The sequence below is a fragment of the Carassius auratus genome, unplaced genomic scaffold, assembly GCF_003368295.1.
Source record: "Carassius auratus strain Wakin unplaced genomic scaffold, ASM336829v1 scaf_tig00011645, whole genome shotgun sequence".
Lineage (NCBI taxonomy): Eukaryota > Metazoa > Chordata > Actinopteri > Cypriniformes > Cyprinidae > Carassius > Carassius auratus.
In genome coordinates, this window is record NW_020524229.1 from 3,033 (window position 1) to 28,542 (window position 25,510).

At 37.5% G+C, this 25,510-nt stretch overlaps 2 protein-coding genes across 2 annotated transcripts; both read right to left on the bottom strand.

The window, feature by feature from the left end:
- Positions 1-3,036: 3,036 nt before the first annotated feature.
- LOC113073232 (eukaryotic translation initiation factor 3 subunit H-A-like) lies at positions 3,037-11,952 on the bottom strand. Its single transcript, XM_026246112.1, has 2 exons — positions 11,801-11,952; positions 3,037-3,261 (listed from the first exon to the last, which is right to left on the bottom strand). Exons 1-2 carry the CDS (start codon positions 11,912-11,914, stop codon positions 3,052-3,054), a joined length of 324 nt encoding a protein of 107 aa, XP_026101897.1. The 5' UTR covers positions 11,915-11,952; the 3' UTR covers positions 3,037-3,051.
- A 3,559-nt stretch (positions 11,953-15,511) lies between these two features.
- LOC113073233 (double-strand-break repair protein rad21 homolog) lies at positions 15,512-23,199 on the bottom strand. Its single transcript, XM_026246113.1, has 14 exons — positions 23,054-23,199; positions 21,590-21,778; positions 21,374-21,503; positions 21,176-21,275; positions 20,808-20,914; positions 20,259-20,456; positions 20,076-20,180; positions 19,362-19,493; positions 19,000-19,223; positions 17,617-17,770; positions 16,743-16,888; positions 16,487-16,669; positions 16,282-16,365; positions 15,512-16,195 (listed from the first exon to the last, which is right to left on the bottom strand). Exons 2-14 carry the CDS (start codon positions 21,731-21,733, stop codon positions 16,004-16,006), a joined length of 1,899 nt encoding a protein of 632 aa, XP_026101898.1. The 5' UTR covers positions 21,734-21,778; positions 23,054-23,199; the 3' UTR covers positions 15,512-16,003.
- Positions 23,200-25,510: the final 2,311 nt, after the last annotated feature.

Below are 25,510 nucleotides of genomic sequence, written 5' to 3' on the forward strand. Positions count from 1 at the left end.
TGATTGGCTGACAAACGTTCAAAAGGTGTACAATTATTTTTAGGGAAACAAACTAAACATTACTAAGTATAATTGCACACAAACTTGTTAGCAATACTCTGACAAATTTATCAGTAATTGTAGTGAGGTATTAACAGCGCTGTTCTTGAAACAGAATCTACGATTAGGCTACATAAGTTTTTGATCTAATAGACCCTAAAAAATTGCAAAGGTCCTTAAACATTCCCAAAAACCCTCAGCCAATTCCTCTGGTCTTCTATTTCTAAAAGTACCACAATAAAAGAGAAACCCAATAATGTCACCTGTTCAAAACTTTCGGGAATAACCAACAGAATATCAGGAGCAACACAAGAAACTTTCCTTCGGCATCCTATAGATGGGTAATCTGCCTCAATTTAAGATGCACTTATCCAAATCCCATTACTCATCAAGCACAGACAGAAAAAACACTGTGTGCTTGATAGGATGGACTGACTGATGAGCCGCAAGTGTGGTCTATGAGACAGGACTTACCAGGCAGCTCACGTCGAGCCAAACTACATAACCACAGACAACATTTTTCTTTCATGTAGGGAATGTCAAAAGTACCTGTATTTTGGGATCAAGTCTATCCTAAAATTAAACCAATAAAATGGAATGACACTAGTCTTTCTACAATATCTTTACAACAAAGCACAAACAACGGCTTTCAAATCGCTGCATTAATTTAGCAGATGACCGATAACCTAATAAGAATACAAAAGCACCATCAAAACAGCAGAGAGTTGAACTTGCATTTTCATGGATTAAAAAAATATATAAATATTTATAAATAGTCTTTAAAGTGGATTTTAATTGGTCTGTTGTGTACCGACTAGGGGAGCTCCGACTGATTGGCTTCCGATCGTTATCTGCCAATAATGGCTTGGAGAAGTTTGATCGGCAGTCTCTAAAATAATGGAAAATGGAATGGTGAAATTAATAACATTAAAGTACAATGAAAAGCAAGCATTAAAAGGAGTAAACAGGAGAAAACAATCTTTCATTCAAAACAATGCGAAACACCTGAAATACCCCTTAAATGGAAAACAAATCAATATCATGAATTAAATCAATAAATAAAAGGCATAAGGGAAAGTATGCATAAATAAATGACATGAAATGCATTTACGCTTACATTACATTGTGCTTTATTGCAAAATTCCCCTAATAATTGCAATGTTTAATGACTTTAGTCTATTAAATCCCACCATATTTGTGACCGGTTCACTTTAATTGTTAAACGAGTGCGTTCACTAGCATAATTTAATGCAATATCAAAATTAGTATGGAGAACAGAGAAGTTTCACTGGTGGCATCTACTTGAATTCCTAATGTTGAGAGTGAACAGCCAGAGAGCTGCCTCTTGATCGACTGGCCGGTTTGCAATAACGAAGCGAATCCTTGTGGTAAATATATGAGCAGATGTACAGTACCTGAGTTCAGGCCTGCTCTTATCACGGCAAGTGTATCTCTGGATCCACATAACAGGCATTGCTGTATTGATTCAAGTCACGGCAGCATTAGGGAGCGATATTTCTTGCGCCGGCTGAAGAGATAAAGCACGTCCTTGGACACCATCACCAGTTTGGTCTCTAGTGCTGCTACATCTAGACATCTATTGCAGCTTGTTAGTGCTCAGCCGAACGGTTCAACGCCGCTAACAAGCAGCACCTAACGGCAAGGTCATTCACTCAGTCAAAGCGCCAAGGATGGGGCCTGACCTCTCCAAGACGCCTGACGCCAGGCCGATAAAAGGTCCAGGAGATAATTACAACCACCACTGGACCAGGCCAGCACAGAAAACTAATAAACACTTCCTGTCATGGACCGAATACAATACTCCAGCTGGAGAGAGAAGACAACAAGAAGCACAAAGCAAGCTACAAATAACGGCAGAATATCCAGTATGACACGAATATCACCGCAGGGGTAGATGCGCGCAATTAATTAAAATAATCAAGACTATTGAGTGCATCAATGAACTGTTTAAATGCTTAAATTAGTCCGTATGCAAAATTGACAACCAGCCTTAACCAAGCAGCCTGATCCACAGATACATGATGCACAAATCATCATGGTGAGAATCAAAATTATTTGAATGAAATTGAATTTGCTGTATGTTGTGCAAATACAACCCAACATGCAATGCAAGGCTGTGCGATATGGCAAAAACTAAACTTAATCTTGTTTTTTTTTTTTTTTTACACATTTGAGCAATTTCAAATAACTAGTCACCTTTGAACTACTACTAGATTTTCACGCAACCGCTGAAAACTCATCTCTTTCAAAGCTGCTTGACCTCATCGTAAAAAAATAATTATAATAATAATAAATGGTCTCTATTCATTTATTCCTTCTCTTTCTAGCCTGTGCTTAAACTTGATAGTACAAGCACTTCCTGTGTCTGTTTGCCTCTTTAAGAAAAATCGCTTTATGTATCCCCCAATTTTAAAATTGATAAGTGTCTGCAAAATGACTAAATGTAGTACTAAGTTATTATTAATAGTTGTTATTATTATTAAAATATATTTAACAAATACCACAGTTTTAAAAAAAAACCTGTTATAGGTTTTTCATTTATTGCAATGGAGGAGTTGGTGGAATCAAACAGTTGTATTGAAACTGGTAATTTGCAGTGACCGCTTTATCAATTACAACGGGAGTCTTCAAGTTTTACCGCTCTGCTTGCTTTGTACTATTTCTTCCAATATGAAGAGTTCTGTTTTCCATGTTTCTAAAAGGATCAGAGTTGACTGTTTAGTCACTGTCTTGATTTAATTATGTATAAAACAGCAATTAATTAATTCAGGAAGACCACTCGCAGCTCGTTTGTGTTTCAACAAACTAGAGTCGACCCATATAAAGCAGGTATTTTAATGCAAATTCTATTAATCAAATTGAATCGTGATTACACTATAAAAATAAAATAAAAAAAATCAAGTGAAAAGCAATTCCCCTTTCCACAGTTCTCTTGCCCTGAAATCCAAATAATTCCTCTCTCGCCGCTTGCCAGAGCGCCGAGTGCAATCATCAATGATTAACTGTCCAGAGAATGGAGCTCTGGAGATTGCCGTGCACCTCACCTTCATCGAATTCGACATCATCTTCAGTGTGCTGCGGGAAGGGGAAGCAGTTTGTGATCTCCAGACTGTCTTCAACCACCAGTCCAAGCAGAACACCCTGAACCACCTCACTACCCTGGCCCTCCTCCTGGTAGTGCTTAATGATCTTCAACACCACCTGCAGACACACACAAACACACAGCTTGATCAGGAACCGAAGAGGAAACACTTCTTGCAAAACAAAATTTGGGATCGCCGAAGCAAACAGAATATATGATGCAATTTCTCCTCAAGGTGTTTAAAGTGTATTTGCGTTGCCTTTGCAGGAGCAACAGTGGACAGAAATAACGTTTATATGAGTTTATTGCATGAAGATTTGTGAGGTGTAACCAGGTACACAACTGCACTCACACACACTTGAAAGAACTGGTTAGCATTTAACTACGCAAGCAATAAAAAAGGCAGATTTGCATGCTCTACTAGACTTAAAGCACATGAAAGCAACTAAATGGTATACTTTCCCCAGATTAATTAAAGTACAGTAAGGAAACTGTTTTTCCATTAAGTCTTCTGAAATGTTTATATATGCAAGAGGCATTATCTAATTAAATATGCATTGATTTGCATGCATGAAGCCAGGATCAAAATTTGAGTCACATTCGAGTTAAAGGTTTTTACAGAGGAGATTTTGGATCTCTTTTTGTCACTCCATTAGTCACTACTGTCAACATTCAGAGAGAGGGAAAAAAAAAAAAAATAAAAAAAATAAACACCATACACTCATGTTTTTAGGAATAAAACGTGTCAAATCTGGCAAGTGATACATGAACAAACCTTTCTGAAAAAGCTTTCATATTAAAAGATATGAAAAACTATAAAGTCTGGTCTATTTAAATGCTCATAAATAAAGAATTCTGACTCGGTTCATGAGAGAACAGCCTTTGAAAAGATATGTACTGTAACTGAAATCAACATATGCAAATAATTGAACTGGAACACGATGTTGGATGTTTTCTTTCCACAAAAATGTATATTTGCTTTAAATGGGACGCTCTGCAGTGAATGGGTGCCGTCAGAATGAGTTCAAACCACTGATAAAAACATCACAATAATCCACAGCACTCCAGTCCATCAGTTAATGTCTTTAAGTAAAAAGCAGCATGTTTGTAACAAATCCATCATTAAAGCACTTTAACTTCAAATCATCACTTTCTAATCTACATCGGATATGGCCTCAAGGTGAGTACATTTTCAGCAAATTTCTATTCCTTTTGAAAGCTCTGAATTTTCTGACCCCAATCAGACATGTTTCTACATTAAAAACACATTAGAGAACAATAATAATCATACGTTTTGTACATTTTTATGCTTAATTAAGATGCAGTAATAAGCAATCCATCTCAGCTGACCACTTGCTATCGGATGACCCGAGACGGATGCTCATTCCAGGTTTATATGTTTGCCCATGTGCTTTAGACCGCTCTAAGGAGAATATTAATGCGTGCAAGGTTCAATTTAAAGACTGGCAGAGAGGGAATATATGTCTGTGCTCAAACAGCAATGAATGTGAAGAGCAGGCATGTTGCTTTAAAACACAAGTTGGAGAGCTAAATGGCAGATTGCTCCTCCATCTTAACGTGGTACTCTGTGACCACTCAGAGCAGAAAAAGATGGAGAAAGACCTGGGGTTAATGGAAGAACAAATACACTCACTGTCTAATTACTACGTCTGCACAGCCTCTCTGAATACCAATCCACCAGGGGTTTTCTTCCAAGTCCTACAGAAGAGCCAGTTCACGCTGCCCAAGGCCTGATGGGATGTGTTTGTTTTACTCAGAAGGGACACAGCATTTTATACTGCCAATTTCTGATGGCTTACTAAAGTGCATCAGGATATCTGTTATTTCATACAGAGTATCGAAGCAGGAGATGCATTTAGAGCGTACAGATACTGCACAAACGAGCGGAAGTCACATTTACTGTTATTTCAGCAGATAAGAGTGGAACAAACCAATTCCAACCTCAAATCACTGCTATAGACAACCTTTGTTTTTTATACACACACACACACACAGAGTGAAACATGATTTTATGACATTAGGTTGCATTAATTGTTCTCAAATGCTTCTATTGGCTCACCAAAGTGGACAGAACATGTGCTTCAACATCATCTGACTAATCAAAATTTAGCAGAATCTTTTAAAAACACTGCTGTGCTTCTCGAATGCAAAAACATGGCCTGTATGTATGATTCAACATGAAATTTTAAAAAGTTTGTGTGAATATTAATAGGGTCCTGCAAAAATAACTTCATAAGCTTGAGAAAGTGTCCAGTCAGGAATCTTATTAAATATTCATGAGCCAAAACCTTTACAACAGTAGGATGTTACTTGTAAAGCTGATCAGGACACACTTAACATCATTCTGTCAGTCAGCAAGTTATACCTGCTGCGTAAATGTCATCTGATATAATTAGTATTCGATAGATAGATATTTAATTTTTAAAGAGATTAAAACATACTGCAAGAATGCAAAAATAAATCAAAATAAATGCAGACTATAAAAACATCAATCTTATTAACCCCAAACTTTTGAATGGTAGTGTGTATATTTAAGTCAACAACCACAAAATAAACCCACACACAGACCAGCTTTACTCAATAATATGAACGTAAAGCAATGCAACTGACCAATCAGAATAAAGCATTCCAGATGGTAGCATAACAAGGTGTAATAGACTTTAGATCAATCTTTTTTTTTTTTTTTGCATGAAGAGTCATTAAAAGGAATCATAAAGGCACCGACATCATTAAGTGGAATCGTAATCATTAAAAACCTTACGATTCCCCATCGCTCCCCTCCTGTAGCCTGAAGCTGCATGGAACAAATCTGCCATCATTTACCACATTCATAAAACAGAGGCAATATTACACAATTCTCTGGGTGCGAGTAACATGTCAAGCCCAACTGAGCGGACAGCGCTCGCCACATCCCAGCTGTAAAGATATATGAAGCATTTCATGGTGGCGCGTTAAATTAATTATAGATGGACTCCCTGTAAACAAAGTCATAACCTTTGGCTTTAAAAACTCCACACAGATGGTGGTCTGACATATGGTGGGCGTCCATGGCACCTCATTTCCACATGAGCCAGAGGCTCTATAGGTTGCGTTCCAAAGCTGATTTGTGCCTTTTGAGGGTTTGTAACATGCTTTAAGGTCAGCAAAAAAAAAAAACAAAGCTGTAAAGTCAATACTCTCTGAGCTGAGCCCTGCCAATCTGATCATTTCGAGTCGAGGCGTCATGCTGGAAGATTTGTGAAAAAGCCTGTTCCCCCAAATCATTCAGGAGGGAAGTCACACACCTGCTTCCTCAAATGAACGGAGCTGCGCTTGGTTGGCCAATACAGTCAGTAAAACACAAAGCCAGTGGCAAAGACGACGAAGCGCGGTGAAACACTCCATACGGCAGAGAGATGCGAGGGAATACGGATGTCACTAATTGCCTGAGCAGTTGTAACGCATAAGAGAACAGGAAACAGCAGCATCCAATTTCCTGTTGTTCCAGTCTTAGGGTTTGTATCATCACTCATTTGATTCAAGGCAATTAATGGCTGATTAAACGACTAAACATGCTCCACTCCTCACTGATTTTAATTGTTTAATATATATAAACATATTAACATAATCTACTGTCATTAACAGTTATGTGAGGCAAAATAAATTTACACATTTCTTAAAGGGTACATAACATACACAGTTTCACCTAATCTCATGTTAATCTTGAGTACCTATAGAGTAGTACTGCATCTTTCAGATCTCCAAAAAGTCTTTAGTTTTATCGGATTTATAAAACAAACACAGCTTTCCGATTCTTTGCGGAAAAAGCCGAGCTCCTGGAGGCGTGCCGTGGGCGGAGCTAGAATAATGATGTTCTGTGTTGTTTCCAGCAAAAGACAGAAATCTGATGCAGTTCTACTTAAATGTATGGGGTGTTTTATCACAGGGACGGCTCCAAGTTTTAATAGCAAACGATGTGTAAATCCAGCATTGACCCGGGCCTCGTTTATAAAACATTCGTCACTCAGATGACCAGAACACACAAATGGACTTGATAATCATCATGTTACACTGGCTACCAGTTGCCGCTCGCATCAAATTCAAGGTACTGATGCTTTCCTACAAGACGACCACTGGCACGACACCAACTTACCTAAACCTGGTTAAATCTTATGTGCCCTCCAGAAGTTCACACTCTGCAACTGAATGACGCCTTGTGGTAATATCCCAACGAAGTTCAAAAATCACAATCCTTTTCCTGGACTGTGCCGAGCTGGTGGAATGACCTCCCAATCTCGATTCGTCTTTACTCACTTTCAAGAAACATCTAAACCTCATCTTTTTCGCCTGCACTTAACCAACTAATAATAGCACTTTTCCTTTTGTCTTTTGATTAAAAAAAAAAAAATTCCTAGCTATGCGATCTGTACTAGACTAACAGACTTGTCATGGCACTTGTATACTGTTGTTGTTCTATTCTTGACTTGACTGCTTCTATTGTTCTCAATTGTAAGTAGCTTTGGATAAAAGCGTCTGCTAAATGATTAAATGTAAAAACACTCCGTTACTGCCCCAGAAAAGTAAACTGCATCCACTGTTCATGTAACGCTGGGTTCTTTGGGAAGCTGAACAAGGTAAACTTTCCCTCACATCCAAAAACACACACCTATTTGGAGACATTCTCAAACCAATCCTATGCAGCGCTGCCGACGATTTCCTGATGAAGCATGTTGATTGCACGTTTGTTTGAACTCAGAGGGAGTGTCAGCCACATTAAAAAAAAAAGTTAACAGCTTAAGTCATTTGTGGATTTATGCTTATTGGAGACACGAACCATTTCAAACGATTCGGTTCGATTTGGTGAACTGGTTCAAGAAGATCTGGTTACATCGAATGATTCATTCGCGAACAAGATATCACAAACTGCTTTGTCTTCTCTTCCGTGTCTGTTGTGAAAGTTCAAAACAATGCTGAAAAGTCGTAGTTTTTGCTATTTTTGGACCAAAATGTATTTTCAAAGCTTCAAAAAATTGTAACTGACCACTCTGATGATGTTTTTCTTACCTTTCAGGACATGAACAGTATACCGTGCACAGTTTCACTAGCGGCACTGAGAAATCTCGGACTAAATCTAAAATATCTTAAACTGTTCCAAAGATAAACTGAGGTCTTACGGATTTGGAACATGAGGGCGAGTTATTAATGACATAATTTAGATTTCTCGATGAACTAACCCTTTAACATTAACCAATTGCCTGTGCAACCATGCTGACATCAGCTGAAAAGAAAACGGTTTAAGGCAAGAGCTACTTTTAACATTTTGACACGTTAAAAGCTCTAGTCCGCTTTATGCAAAAGCATTTCATAACAACCATCAGACAACAACAGCGTTGCCACAATCAGCTCATATCCTCCACTCACTTGCCCTGAACCCCGTCAGTCAAACAAGGCATCAGCGTGGGCCTAAGGAACCTCAGGGGGCTGGCTTTTACCATGGATTCAAAGCGGCGCTCCATCCCCCTGTTCTCCTTCTCCATCAGCTGGGTGTCAATAACAGAATACTTAATGAGAGCATGCAGCATGCGTTCCAGCAGCAGCGGCGCTTTGACTCCTGTTCACGGGGCCGGCGCAGACTACACAGCCCCATCAAAGCAGCAAAACACAGCCTCAACACTTCATCTAATGATCACCTGTGAACTCAGGAGAATTGCACGCTTGCCAGTTCTATTTTTGATAGGCGCTTTTGTTTTGCAGTGACTAGCATTCTCTCTGCGGCGTACTGCGAGCGTTCTTTCTTGCTTTCAAACTTGCCTCAGCTGAGGGGTGACGCAATCCACAAGCCCAAGGCTATCAGGCATAAACACATTCCCCACGGATCACGCTGACGTGAACGTCTGTCCCTGTCAGTTAGCCGAACAATGACGCGCAGACATAGCCTGATGACTGTAGCTTGGGTAGGACGAGGCCTATGATCCATCTTCATAAAACAATGACGAAACTAAATCTAACAACCACACACTAAACCGCCTCGTAAAATGAACAGCCTGAGACAACATCGTAACTGAACGGTTTAACACCAAGCGTACAAATGAGCTCGTACTTCAGATTTGCAATGCTGGTAGGAGAAACCTGAAGAGCTTGATATAAGGCCTAGCAGTGAAATGTTACTTGTTAATTTTAACAAATTAATTATTTAAACTATAGAGAATTAAATCATGTACAGTTTTTTTTTTTTTTTTTTACTCGTGTTTTTTTGGACAAAATGTATTAATAAAATAAAAATAGATTTTTTCACACACATGAAGACGGGATAAATTCTTAGGGCAAACGTTAAAGGAAAAATTCACCTAAAATTTTAATTACCATTCAGAATTCACTGATATTATTTACAGATAATCTCATCTGCTGCTGTAAATCTCATTTGAGGTTTTCAAACTTCAAACAATCACGTGGCAAGTGAGAACATATTGTATAGTGTGTTAATAATGCATCTGAAGTCATTATTAAGGTCAGCACCGTTAGTTTAACAAGCGCAAATGAGATTTAATAACCCCAGTTGAGAGGAAAGCGATTGAAAAATTGCTATTTTTTAATTATATATTTCACTCTGTTCCTCTCACAAAGCTATTTTATGTCTTAAGGCCTGAAATAAATCAAAATTTCAAATAAGCAACTTTTTGGGAGCTTGAAGTAATTCATCCAGTCTCTTTATTTGCAAAAGAGCAGCTCTGCTTAATATCTCCTTTTGTGCTCACAGAAGAAAACACTATGGCAAGTATTTAAACATAGGATGGATGAAAACAATGGACAGATGCAAGCGACAGTCCCATCATGGTCATCCTACATCCAAAATGCAGTAACTACTACAGCAGATAGTGCCAGGATGTGCTTTTCTTGAGACAACTTCGCCCTCCGTTGGCAGTGATGCATAACGCAGGCCACTGCCACATCTGTACTGCATCAACCTCAACCTCAAACAAGCTCTTTAATTAAGCAAGCCCTTCAGTTCTACTGCACACCAGGAGATAAACAACAGACGGTCCGCATGCATTACGCTGATGGTAATTGGAGGGTTAAGATCAAATGCCAAACTCTCGACAATCTTCAGCCTTTATCTACCGGGAATCACTGGTCTGTATAAGGGAATGCAGGCTAATGGTGTAGAATGACTTCCAAAAACAATTCCATTAAGCAACTTTTCCACTGTGAAAACGTTTTCGAACTAGAGCAGATCATATTCATATATTTCAGCCAGACGGGCAAAGTGAGCCTTAAATCAATAAACGACGTTCTGTGCTGGTGATGGTCTCAGACCGGATTTATTTTCAATATTTTAAAGAATGTTTGTAACAAAACAGTAGCAGTTAGCCCCTGACTTCCATAGCATCAAATAAAGCAAATATGGAATACTGTGGAAGTCAAAGGTTGAGGTCGTCCGTTTTGCCAATTTATCGGCACCGATAGTTGATTGCTGGAACAATCGGTTATCGGCAAGAATTCATGCCGATATTTTTCCAGGTTGCATCCGTTGCTGGAGCGACTGAGAAGGCTCGGTTTCATTGTACAGGGCAAGAGCGGCCTCTAGTGATTGAAATCACTGACAGCACATGCTGTTTGTTTAGACACATAACACTGCACACTGAGCAGAGCAAGAAACTTAGTTTTTGTTCAGCATCCATTTTAAAACCTATCAGTTAATCAATTAAGTTTTCAACATTAATTACGCATTCGGTGTCTGGGAGTAACCTTAAACTGCTTACAGTTATGTAATTTAATTACTAAATAAATGTCATTGCAATCGGTTACAGGTACGGAGAACAAAAAATACAGTTAAATTAGTTACTTGAGAAAATGTTAAGGGGGACTCATTTACATTTTTCACACACCCACATAGAGATTTAATTGCATCAAGCACTGATCAGCACATAAATTTCTTTTTTTAATTATCACTCAGTCAGTTATGGATTACCTTGGAAGGGGTTTGTCTTTCACAACTTTTGTGTCTCCTAATATGGGACACTGGAGCACAAAACCAGTTATTAGCAGCACGGGTATATTTGTAGCAATTGCCAACAATACATTGTATGGGACTAAATTATCGATTTTATCTTTCATTATCATTACGAGATTACGTTAAGATCATGTTACATGAAGATATTTCATATATATATATATATATATATATATATATATATATATATATATATATATATATATATATATATATATATCAACAGTTAATTTTGATTAGTAATATGCATTGCTAAGAATTCATTTGGACAACTTTAAAAGCAATTTTCTTAATCTTTTGGTTTTATTTGCACCTTCAGATTCCTGAAATTCAAATAGTCGTAAATGAAAATATTAAGGGGGGGGGGGTTACATTTTTCACAACCCCCCATAGAGATATTTTTTATAAATTACACTGCTGTAAAATACGTTACACCAATTTCAGGAGTTAAGAACACGGAATAGGAAACATGATTATTCAATAACAGCTTCATTTCCTATTTGGGTTCATGTATATGCTTTATTTCTTCAGATTAGCTGCGCCCATATTTTCAGCGCGCTTCTTTGATACAGTGAAGGCTGAGCTTCACCTACAACCTCCAGCTGAACACAACACGAGTCTCCGACAAACTAAACATAAGCACTCACCAGCCCATCGATCTGGATCTGTTTCACCGGGGTCTCCAGCGGACTGGAGCCAGAAGCAGCGGATTCTTTACGGCTGGCCATTGTCTGATGAAGAAGGAAAGGGCCAAAGCACATGCAAGAAGCTTTATCCGGAACGACGCGACTACTTCCTGTGTGAAAACTTAAGAAGAAGACCTTTACCTTGTCAAAATAAGAGTCGCGATTTATCGACCTAAATTAGTTATTCTGACGTTTTTGTCCTAAAATTAAAAGCACGAATACTGCATTGCGATATTAATCACATAATAATTTAGCAGCTCACACTAGAAGTTAACTGACCACATACAGCGCATTGGCTGTATTTAAAATAGAGTAGTTACTGGACTACTGCGTAGTGAGCAGTGCATACTGCATACTATTAACCATAATCATTTTAAACAATAGATATTACGCAAAAGTAAACGTTTGAAACAGTGGTATATTGATGTCAACCGTCATTATGCTGCAGTTATCGTCACGCAAACGGAAAAAGAATATTCAGTTTTTTTGTTTTCAAATAATTAAAAATAGCATTGCATTGTGGGATGGCTACAAAGAATATTGATAATTCTGCAAATGGATTAAATATAATCGAACCAAAAAAAATGTCATGTCTATGTAATGTGGTGCTAATAATATCCTGAGCAGTGGCGGTTCTACACAGAGGCCTAGGGAGGCCCGTGCCTCTGTAGACATGTCCCTGGCCACCCCCGTGCTGGAAAAAATAAAAAGTAATATGATTTTACGGGCGAGTACCAAAAGCGGAACTAATGTGACGCAACGTTCTACACAGGTAAATTAGTGCAGCGCACCCAAAAACTTTCATGGATGCAAACATCGCGTATTTTTCACATCAGTTTGGGTGACTTGGTCATCTGAAGCAATTCCATAGCTTAATGTTATGGACAATAGACTATTTACATCATTAAATTAAAGTTTACGGAAACCTTGTTTTCCCTCCTCTGTGGCTGTCAATCATTCTCCATTCACTAATCAAATGGCATTCGTCCATTTACAGCAGGATGCATGGTAAAACTCTCTCCAATATTATATACTCACAATTATAATGCTTGATCTGTAGATAAAAAGTCTGTGGATTTGCATAAAATGACTTTTATTTTGATCACATACGTTTTAAAAGCTGTAAACTTTTCAAATGACTCAAATGATTCGCGAACCCGCTCTGAAGTCCCGATCTGACTCAAATGATTCGCGAACCCGCTCTGAAGTCATTATTTGACTCAAATGATTCACGAACCCGCTCTGAAGTCCGATCTGACTCAAATGATTCGCGAACCCGCTCTGAAGTCCCGATCTGACTCAAATGATTCGCGAACCCGCTCTGAAGTCATTATTTGACTCAAATGATTCGCGAACCCACTCTGAAGTCCCGATCTGACTCAAATGATTCGCGAACCCGCTCTGAAGTCCCGATCTGACTCAAATGATTCGCGAAACCGCTCTGAAGTCATGATTTGACTCAAATGATTCGCGAACCCGCTCTGAAGTCCCGATCTGACTCAAATGATTCACGAACCCACTCTGAAGTCCCGATCTGACGCAAATGATTCGCGAACCCATTCTGAAGTCGCGATTTGACTCAGATGACGCAAATGATTACGATGACTCAAATGATTCACGAACCCGCTCTGAAGTTGGGATGTGGTATAGTTTCCACATACTTGTCTAAGTCCAATTTGAATAATAAAAAAAGTTTTATAGCCAGTAAACATTTGTTTAGCTAAATGTGAAATTTAGCCAACAGGAAACATAAATTAATTATGTAATATTTTCAAGTATTCTCTTTTGAATGGTCAAACAATCCAAATGAAAACAAAGAGAAGTCACTTACAAAATAACACTGAATAAATGGCAAAAAGTCTGACCAAAATTTTTCAGTGTAGAAGCATTGCCAAAATAAATGAATGAAGACTTCAGAAGAAGAATGACAAAAACAGCAACTCGCATCAATGTCTAACTTTAGTTGGGTAACATTTGTGAAATAACTTAAATGTTATTTATTTTACTTTGTTGGTAAGCAGTTATCTATGAGACAAGGTCCATACTTTCTCCCAAGGTATATTCTCCACAACGCTATTCCAATTAGGTATTATGAAAGAGAGCTCTAATTTTATAGTTATTTTTTTCTTGATCTGTAGAAAAGCAAACATTTCCGATCATTGTGTGAGTTAAATTCAGAGTGTAAGTACATGGCCATGTACTTACAATACCTTGTTTGGTGTGTGGTTCACATTTGTCTGCTGTGCTGTAAATAAACAATCGTGGAGCAAAAAGCCCAACTCTTCTGGTTCAACGTCTTGAGGACTTTGTTTTTGCATTTGCATCATGCTTTTTTTGTTTTACTGGAAAGACACACTGCAACAAAAATCCATTGAACACTTCAACATGGATTTGACTATGAATGCTTAAAATCACTTTGTGAGCTCAGTTTTGAAGCGTTTCATATTTTCATGGTTTTGCGCACTGAAAGATTATTAAAAGCTTATTATATTTTTAGCCTGCACAATACATTTAAAATAAACATAATTTAATTGTATATTATTTCTGTGTAGTGTAAGCATTATAAATATATACACTTCTGAATTCTTGACATTCATATATAAATATTAAATTGTGAAATGTATGATTGCCTGATTGAATTTTATAAGAGTACTAACAGTAATTTGTTTTTATTAACATGTTTAGATTGTGTAAAATTACTGTGTAGATTTTTTCAAGAATTACTTTTTGTATTTATTTGCATTACATTTAAATAAAATATGTTGCCATTTTTAATGTGCCCCTTTGGTTAAACACTGGCCCCCCTAGTAAAATTTGTCTAGAGCCGCCACTGATCCTGCGAAAAAAAAAAAAAATGCAATATAACCTGCATATTTGCTAAATGAAAAAGTGCACCTTTGACAATCACTAAAGAATCACTAAACAGCTGCCGTGATTAAACTTATTGTACAATAAAATATTTTGATTTATAGAAAACCAAATAGGCACAGCAATCTGGAAAGACTAATATTTTTCAATACTCCTACTAATATTTCTTATTCCACTCATATTTTTCCAGACCTGGAAACCACTTAAATCAAATTCCATACTTTTACAAACTTCGTTTGAACCATGACACCAATAAAGAATTTAACATTTTAGATAAACTAATTAATAACACAAAACCCATTTGCATTGTGCCTACACACCACAAGACCGGGTTTCAGATTTAGAAAGTGTTCTTGCAGCTAATCAGAGGAATCTTCCAGGTTTTCTTTTTTCCAGTTCCACAAACTCACGAATCCTCTCATTATAACGTAGTAAACAAGCATAGACATGATGTAAATAAGCGATTCACTGTGTGAGTGAAATATGGCCAACTTAATTAGTATTCACTTAAACAGTCTACATATGAACTGTCCATTGTTCACTCTCAAACACACACACACACACACACCAAAAAAAAATTATGTATGCTCTTCAGGTGGTAACTCAACCTCACAGTACAGTTAATTCCATATTGCAGCTTGTTATTTGTTCATTTGTTGTCGTCAATTAAAAAAAATATTTTTTCTGTGGCTCTTTCTGAAAAACGCTTTAAAAAAATAAATAAAAAAGGCTCTATGGTTTTTGTTAAACACCATAGATCCCAATCAATAAAAATACTAAAGAAAAATGGTCAGATGAAAAACATTCAAATCAGTATCAAAATTTAATCACAAGTGCATAAAAATTCCAATTGTATGCAGGAGTTTAACAAATCTTTAAAAATCATAATTGCCATTAAAAGAGAGATACAAAACATTGAACTATTGTGTTGTTAAATCCACTTGGGTTTCAAAAAAATAAACCTTTGTCTCTTAAATGTAACATTATTAAAAAGTTAAAATGTACACATAACTAACTCTACTACAAATGTAAACTTACTGGGATAACGCTTATGAAGGAAAATAAAAACAGAACAATGGAAGAAAAAAAAGCAATTAGTGAAACTGAAAAATCCCAATGGTTTTGACAATATGGAGGTCCAACATGTACTACCAAATAACACCTTTGTAGGTACAATGTCTTCATGATCTCCTTTAAAATTGGCCCCGAAGGACAAAACTGATACAAAAAGCAACAGTAGCAAAACAGAACTATTAAATACAACTACAAAAAAATAAAATAATAAAGAGTATGCATCTATACAATATGGAACCGCGGTCCTGGCGTGGCGATAATGTCACTGTACGGCTCGGTCTGCGTCAGCTCGATGGCCTGCTGTTTCTTCAGCACCAGGAAGCTGTAAAACTTGGCCGCAGCCTGTTTGTTGTTGTTGTTTTTGCACAGCTCAAGCAGACTGATGGACTGGGCTCCAGTTTTAGCCACCACGCGCTGCCAAAACAAAGAAGAAAATGAGGAAACATGCTTTGAACACTTTTCTTATGAACATATACATATCTCATGGTCCAAATACAAACCTGAAGACCGTGAAGCATCTGCTGAGTTCTCTTGTTCCACCGACGCTCCTCTTGATCCTGGTCTCCTCCTTGTCCCTCCTCACCCTGTTGATGAAAGCACATTGAACAATTATCAATAACATATGAAAGAAGAAACTTTTTTTTTATTTTTATTGTGATAGTAATTGCAGAATTTTCTTCCACCTGTCAGTGACAAACGTCTCACCTCTTCATCACTGTCTTCCTTGTCTTTCTCCTTGTTTTTGTCATCTAATAGGTCCAGCTCTGGTACCAGTGTCGAGAGGTTAGTGCTGTCCTCAGGAGGAAGATCCACCTGGGGCATGTCGAGCTGTTGGGAAAGTATTGACTGATCCACGGGTTGAAGCGTCTGATCCAACACTCCCATTTGCTGGAATGACAATTGAGCACCATTAGGCTTCATTCCACACCCTTAAAGCAGAATGATTGTCTGGTTGTCTTACAGGCAAAGCTGCATCCTTCTCAAGTGTCTTGCGCTTGGCTCCACGCGGGCGAGATGGAGGCGGCATCATGGACTCATCCAGAGCAGTTCTGCTGCCCTCCATAGAGGAAGCCTGCAGCATACTGGGCTCCTCCATGATGGTCTGATCTGTAGGGCACAAGTAGGAGACTTTCACTTGAGGCTTTCAAATGACTGTGACAAACCATAAAACCAAGAAAAAATATTGAGTTTTTGTTACTTGAAATAAAATGTAATGTTAACTGTATATAATAATAATAATAAAAAAACTTATTTCAGCTAATTGCCATTTTTGTTAAGCTTAAGTTGTACTAAAACTAGAACATTTTAATAAATACTATATGGATATTTAAATAAATTACAAAATTACAAACACACATCAATATGAAAGTGACGTGGCATGTGGCCAAGTAAGGTGACACATACTCTGAATTAGTGATGTGCATTTGTCCCATCCAAAGTGCTCACACACACGCAGCGTGGACACACACGCAGAGCAGATATTATTTGGGGAAATATTTCATTATGTGTTTTCGACTCCGTACTTTACAGGTAGATGTATTTGAAATCTATTTTTGTTTTTTATATGTTTAAAAATATCGTTATTATCCACTGTAAACATTTTTAAATCTTTTTAATTTAACATTTTCACCCACTTCTATTTTCAATTGCATTATCATGTTCTCTAATTACTACAGTACTGTACTATTAGATCTATTTTACATCCGTATTACTTGAATACTTTTTATTCAGTTAAACGTATTTTACTTGTTCACACCTCTCACTCACGTGTGGTCCCCAGAGCCCAGTTGAAAACCCGTCTGTTAAGCTACAGCAGTCTTTCTTAAATAGCTTACCAATGATGTCACTCCTGTGACCCAGCACCTCCTCTCTAGGCACTTCTGGGTTCTCCAGCTCCTTCAGGAAGTCTTCCAGGCTGTCGGCCTCTCCTCCCTTCCTCCTCTTCCTCAGTTCATCAGGCACCAGAGGAGTCAAGCAGCGAGTAAATAACTACAACAGACACATTTCCAGGGGTTAAAGCAAAAAAAAAAAACGTATTTCCAGGGGCAGGGCAACACATTGATATCACAATGACTGTGACATCTTTAACATTTGAAAGGATACTTTGGCAAAGTTGTCACTTTCTTTATTCAAACTGATTTTTTCCCCATGAATATATAGTTGACCTGAAGATTGAAAGCTATTTCAGACATTAAATAGGAAAATAGGAGCTATATCACTGCTTATCGACACTAGGGGTGTGACAATACACTTATATAAATAAAGAAATGTTTCCCTAAAACGAGGCAATACTTTAATACTACTTTTCAGAAATTTTGAATGACAAAATATTTGTCTTTTAATAACAAATAAAAAATAGAATTAATCTAGGGCTGTATCTAATTAATATTTTGGGAAATCAAGTAAACTACTGATTATTTTTAACAACTGAGTAGTCTGATATTTTTTGTAACAAACATACCTAAGTGAAAGCCAGTCTTTAGTATGACTATTTATATGTAAACTAACGATGAGGCAATAATAATTAGCTCAAATAAAACATTAAAACCAAGTAATTACATGGTTTTCTTGAACAACTGTTAAAATATGCCAATACATAATATGAACATAACCAACTGAAGTTATCAAGTATTATAACAAATCCCTGCAGAGGCTGCTAATGGCCTGGTGACGTTTCACTTTACAGTGTGATTAAACTATGTTTAAATCAATTTAATCTTAATATTTGGCCACATGCAAGCTCAGAAACTTATTTTGAAATCACGATGTATAGTAAATGTCACATTTAGAAACAGGTTCATGTATTTTCCTGTGTTGGCAAAGGTTTATAAATGATTTACATAAATCTGGTGAGATAATGCACACTGCTTTCCCAGATGAACATTAAATTACAGATAAGTTACCAAGAGATCATGTGTGAATAGGGCGCTTTAAAAAATCCCAGTAAATTTGGTCTGGCGATCATATTGTTCTTTTGGTGATGACGTGATTACTCTGAGCTGTTTACAAAGCGCCACTGCTTTTAATTAGTTTTTTCTATGTAAATATGCGTTAAACATATTTTTGGCCATTTCGCCTCGCAGCTTTTTTTTTTTATGTAGGACTATATTTTTCCAGGATCCAAACGCTGCATACCGGTGCCAGAGAACTTTATGCCTTTATTTCCCTTTATTTTAGCCCTGAAACTGATGTTACAGTGACGTAAAACCAACCATCACCTTCAGCAGTCGGCCGTTCCAGAGAGGCTGTGCAGGCAATGAGAACAGCTTCTCTACACCCCCAGTTTCCTTCCACATCATCAGTTTCTTAGTAGGAGGAGCCAAATCCAGCGTGGTGACGATATCAGAGTAGTCACTCAACTGAGCGCGGATGGTCTTACTGTCCAACTCCTTCAGACTGTCCACAATGAGCTTTCTCTTTCTCTTAGCCTTGGTCTCTTTCACTGAGAACAGATCACAAGTGTTGCATTAATAGATATTCAGGCCACAAAAATCTAAATATAGATAACTGAAACAAGCTGTTAGACTGAGATTTGAAATTTGATCATTCAATTCAATGTAATGTTTTTGTTCATTTTTACCAGTAATGTCGATGGGTTCAAGAGCAAAAGCTTCGTCTTCATTAGGCACCAGAGTGGTCTGTTCTGTCTGGTCTGTGGTGTTGGGAAGAGGCTCCACTGGTCCAGAGTCTGGACTGTCAGGGCCGACAGCAGCTGAAATTATCATTTAGACACGTTATGAGATTAAAAGACTTCACACTTGTATTTGCTGTTCATATTTGTTTAAAAATGCAACAAAAAAACTAAATGCATTTCAAATACTTATTTCTTGCTCAATAATTCATCATAGAATAAGTTACTTACACCAGTTTATTACACTATTTTACAATATCCTTGTTACTTTCTTACTATAATAATAACAGTACAAAATGTATAATTACACGCAACTAACCCTTAGCCAAACACTAACTTAATGTAAATTTAAAATATTTACATTAAATGTAACCAAATATTTTACAATCTTGAAAAAAGTGCTTGAAAATTGTAGGATTAAGTAATGTTTTGAAGTTTTGAAGAAATATTAAATATTTGATTTGGATTAAACAAATTACTTAGTTATCAGTGATGATATCAAATATTTTCCAGGAAATTTGATTTTGTAACGTAGGCAATTAACACAGACACAAAAATTCTTGATTTGTATATTTCAATAAAAACCTGATATGGCATAATTCACATTTCTAGTTATTTTATAGAGACAAGCTATAACTAAGAAACTGTGTCAGATTTACGTACGAGAAAAAGCATCAAAGTCGTCGTCATCATCGCCGTGGTCTTGAGGCATCATCACACTGTCTGTGATAGTAGGAGGATCATCGAATATACCACCACCATCCTCCACTGAGATTGAGCAGACACAAAGTTTAGCATCACATCATCATTTGAAACACTACACAAGTCAAATTAATTGGAACTTACTCAGAATTCCACCATCACTGTTTTCCAGGTTGTTGTCCCCAAAGTCATCATAGTCAAGGTTGGTTGATTTCTCAGGGAGGTGAGCGGGACCAGGCTCAGCTTCCATAAGAAGGGTGGCAGCAGAGGATCCATGGATGATGTCCACCTCGAAAGCATTCTCTTCTCTCATTATCTCACGGTCATCCATGCCAAAGTCACCTGATATGACATTACCAACATTAAGATAAGTAGAACATTGATCAGGTGACTCACTAGAATGAATAAATACACTAGAATTAGTACACGGACTGCTCAGATGGGGCATCCAAGTATCACAATAATCCACAAGACTACAGTTCATCAGTTAACTTGTGAAGTGAAAAGCTGCATGTTACAGCTTTTTGTGATCGGCCTCAAAATCATTATCAGAGCACCCCTAGTTTTAATATAGAAAATGGCTAATTAATGTATTTGAATCGAAGTGCACAAAAAAAGAAAATAAACCAACACAAATATATTTCAGACCTGTTGGGAAACATTGATAAAAACGAAAATCTTTTGAGTTTTTACCAAAGTCATTGTCGGCCATGAGACTGATGTTTCCTACTTCTTCCCTCATGGTGATCTCTTCAACACGGCTCTGGTTCAGGGTGAACTGCTGTGCTACATCTATATCACTGAAATAGAGGAATTATATCCATAAATCATAAACGCAAAGTCACACTAAGCAGGAGTCATTTACCACAGAAGAATTTCACATAGATGTTTTTTTTTTTTTAAGTTTTTTTTGGGGGGGAAATTCCAGGACCACTGTGAAGTTTTATACAGCAAGCAAAGTGACACCAATTGCACTATAAAAATTTCATATACTGCCTAGGTCTTAACATACACTTAACATTTTGTGTTAAAAATAAGAGAAGACGGCAAGCGTTTCTTACTCTAGATCAGGAAGGGGCTGGTCAAAATCGTGGAACTCCTCTGGTAAGGTGATGGCGTTGTATGCAGCCTCACGGTTGTCTTCTGGCAGATCAACGACTCCTACAAAACACAGTGCATTCTAATAAATACAGACAGTCAAACACAGGTGACTTTGAAATCTCTAGACTTCACTGAAATGTGCATTCAGATTAAACTACCTGGGCGGAAAGCCATTTTAATCTTGATAAACGCTTCATTACAATCAGCCAGAAGATATTTGGCTTTTCTATGGTAGATCCTCACCACACCCAAGAGAAGATGACCAGATGTACGCAGAGCCATTTTCACCTATTTTAACAGCAACAAAACAGAATTCACATATGCATTGACACACACTATCCAAAAGAAAACAAGAAGCAGCGCTAAAGACGTACCTTTGGTGAAATGATGCTTTCCACGCTGCTCTCCAGGTTGCATTCAAAGACGTGTGCTTTTGTCAGCTTCTTGTCCCAATGGGCCGCCAGCCAGATCTTGGCCAGCGGCCCACGTTTACTGAGGACAAAGTGGGCGTAAAACATTGCCCTGGTGTCTGGTCAAAGCTCCCTGAGATCGCTCTGCTACACCTGGAAAGAAACACAATAGCATTTGTTCAAAACTTAAGACCATAGTAATGTCTCAAAACCTATGTGCCGGAAGATGACCACCTAGGCAGCAATTTAAAGGGTTAGTTCACACAAAAAAAAGAAAATTGTGTCATTACTGACTTACCCTCATGTCGTTCCAAACCCGTAAGACCTTCGTTTATCTTCGGAAGACAATTTAAGATATTTTAGATATAGTCCGAAAGCTTTCTGTCCTTCCATTAAAAATTTATGTACGGTATACTGTCTATGCAGTCACTGCAGTGTTGTGGAAGAGAAGCCAATGCCGAATAAAGTTGTAATTTTTTTTTGGACCGAAATGTATTTTAGATGCTTCAACAAGTTCTAACTGACTCTCTGATGTCACATGGACTACTTTGATGATGTTTTTACTACCTTTCTGGACATGGACATTATACCGTACATACATTTTCGTTGGAGGGACAGAAAGCTCTTAAAACTAAATCTTAAAATATCTTAAAATGTGTTCCAAAGATGAACGGAGGTCCTACCGGTTTGGAACAGTATGAGAGTCATTAATGACATAATTTTCATTTTTGGGTGAACTAACCCTTTAAGAACCATTGGCAGCTCATTAGTTTTGAGATACAGAATACACGAGAATGATATAATGCATAATTTATACTGCACAACCAACCATCGTGTGCAAGACTCCAAAAACACAGGTTTAGATTTAGCTGTAAAAATTATTCACTTAGTCGGAGTTAACTTACTAGTCAGATGTATTACTCTATTAATAGCATTTAAAAGGATTGCCCGCCTTTACATCAACATTAAAACGTAAAAAAGCGAGGTAACGTTAAAACATAGTTGCCCGCCACCAAAACGCTGTATTATCTCATGCAAAGCTTTCAAAAAGGTGGAATACACGCGAAATATAGAAAATGCATTATTGAAGAGTTACATAATTTTTCACCCAAGCGTTTGGCTAAGTTGTTGATTAGCAGGCTGCGCTACTTAACCATAAAATAACCTATAACTATATTACTTCTAAGCTGCAAGTGACAGAGTTTATTTTTCTGGTTCACGAACAACGAAAACAAGCTAGAAACCAATAATACTTACAATATTAGCGATACCTGCAAAGCCGAATTATTTTCAAGCAATCGTTAGCAATTAGCATTAGCCAACTGTTGATTAGCAACAGCACGCAAGCGTCAAATTTCACCCTCCCGCTCATATATTCCACTTAACAAGCATGTTTATCCGGAACAACACACATTTTCCAACACGTACCATTCAAAATATGTTATCCGTGTTGATTACGGTAAGTCTATTCTCTCCCCTCCTGTGGAGAGAAGTTAGCAACCGTTTCCTCTCATTGAATCCGACAAAGATGGCGCGCGCTCTCGGCGGGATGTTTACAGTCAAAATTTGGGGGTGGGAGGAGCTTGGTTAGTGATTGAGAGGAAGTGGTGCAGGGGGGCTGACGGTAGGAGGGGCTTAGCTGATGATTGACAGGACGTGGCTGCAGTAGAGCCCAATGACAGTGCGCTGTGCGACTGGCAGAGGGCGGTGTTGTGTTACTAAACCAGTACTGGGTTTCTATGGTTTGTTTATTAGCTGAGGCGTCACAACAGTGAGCGACAAGAAGTCGAATGATTCTATAGTTCCTAGAATTCAGTCTCTTTTGTTTGCATGAACAGATGAATAGATGTACATTTCATAACGTTCTCATAAAATGTTTACATATATATAAATAAAATAGGAAATATTAAAAACCCAAAATAACCCTACAGCTTTCCCTTATACATAAATCAATTATAGTTAGTCTTTTATCCAAAGCTACTTACAAATGAGGACAATAGATGCAATCAAAATCAACGAAAGGGCAATAAGTGCTGTGAAAAATCTTGGTTAGCCTAACTCCGTAAATATAAGTTTTATAACAAATAAAAAGAAAACATAAATGCTAGTGCTAAAATCTTTTTTTATAATAGCCAAAAAAAAAAGAAAAAAGAATTGAATAGAAAAATATTAAGGAATGCCGCTGTTAGATGCTCTTTCTTCACAGAGAAAACATGTAAGAATAGAAAAAGAATAGAAAGTGCAAGTATTTGAGGCTATAGTGTTTTTCATCTTATTTTTCTTCTTTTTCTTAGAATTAAAATAAAGAGTGTAACAGTTAGAGGGTCAAATGAAGATGGAAGTGATGCGTTTTAGCCGATTCTTGAAGATGGGATTGAGTTGGGCAGGTCATTCCACCAGGAGGGAACAGTTCATGTAAAAGTCTGTGAAAGTGATTTTGTGCCTCTTTGAGATGGCACTATAATGTGCAGTACACTGGCAGAACACAAGCTTCTAGCTGGCACATAATTCAGGTAAAGGCAATAGTGTAGTCTGGATAAAACGAGCTTGAACAAGGAAATAAGCAAAAGAAAATGAAAAATACATATCATAAGTCTATTCTCGTCATCAACATATGAGGGTGACCCTCTAACTATATTTAAACTGATTGATGTGTTGTCAGGAATAACTGATTTGTGTGCAGTTTGCCGGAGGCTTTGATTGGCTTCTCTTAAGAAAGATTTGACTCGGTTACCAAAGTCTAGTCATTAAAGGCCTGAGTCTCTTTCATGGTGCTAAGTTGATTTAAACTGGGAGAGGTGATTAAGGAGCATTCGCCGTACACACCCGAAGCTATTCTCTGCCATTGATCTACTTGGCCTTTGATACAGAGACTTAATGAATTTAGGTCTTGCTAAAGCACACTGGAATTTTCAGAGGAAGCTATTTTAGATTTCACTGTAGAAGGCCCTGCTTCACATTAGAAATGCATTGGGAATTCAATGCTTTATTGAAGCACCATAATGTGTATTTGCATAATAGTCTTGAACATTTAAATGTGTATGCCCTAAAACATAATGTGAACGTAGACTCTTCTAGCTACACAAGTTTGATTTCATGCATTGTATTCTCAGTATTAAAGGAATAGTTCATCAAAAAAAAAGAGAGAATTTTGTCCAGAAGAGACAACTAAAATGCCTTAATGATGGGTTTATTATCATTATAATTTTTTACATTCACGTAGCTTTTCTCACAGCTTCACAAGACGTTAACTGATGGACTGGAGTCGTGTGGACTATTTATGGATTTCTGTCATGTTTTAACTGTCATGTTTTAATCAGCTATTTGAACTCTCATTCTGACGGCACCCATTCACCGTAAAGGATTCATTGGTGAGCAAGTGATGGAATGCTACATTTCTCCAAATCTGTTCTGATGAAGGAACAAACTCTTCTACATCTTGCATGGCCTGAGGGAGAGTAAATTTTCAGCAGTCTTTCATGTTTTGGTCATCTATTCCTTTAAGAAATTAGCATATTTTAGGACAGCATTTGGGACAGAGGCTTGACAACAACTGACCAAGATTGCCGCAGAGAGAACTGACTCACCTAAAATGGCCTTTGGTATTCCTCAGAGTTAACAAAACCCTTAAGTGCTACAGGTCGATGTGTACAAACCCCTTACCCTCCTCTCATGTCTGTTTGGTATGGTAATGAGAAAAGGTGATGGCATTACTTAGCATTTCAGACGTGGTTTGTATTCATTGGGAACAGCTCTGAGAAATGGGACTAATCAAAATGTGCAAATTAACACTCCCAGTGAATTGATTCCATTTTATCCAATTGAAATTCCAAACAGGCTCAGGTTCAATTGAAAGATGTGCGAGCCACCATAGGGTCCACAATC

Excerpts from the sequence above, each read along its gene's own strand:
- LOC113073232 (XM_026246112.1), bottom strand. The coding sequence starts at position 11,914 with ATGTGCTTTGGCCCTTTCCTTCTTCATCAGACAATGGCCAGCCGTAAA. Across the intron at positions 3,262-11,800 it reads AGATCCAGATCGATGGGCTG|GTGGTGTTGAAGATCATTAA; the intron begins GTGAGTGCTTAT and ends GTGTGTCTGCAG.
- LOC113073233 (XM_026246113.1), bottom strand. The coding sequence starts at position 21,733 with ATGTTTTACGCCCACTTTGTCCTCAGTAAACGTGGGCCGCTGGCCAAG. Across the intron at positions 21,276-21,373 it reads TAAAATGGCTTTCCGCCCAG|GAGTCGTTGATCTGCCAGAA; the intron begins GTAGTTTAATCT and ends TGTGTTTTGTAG. Across the intron at positions 20,915-21,175 it reads CAGCCCCTTCCTGATCTAGA|TGATATAGATGTAGCACAGC; the intron begins GTAAGAAACGCT and ends CCTCTATTTCAG.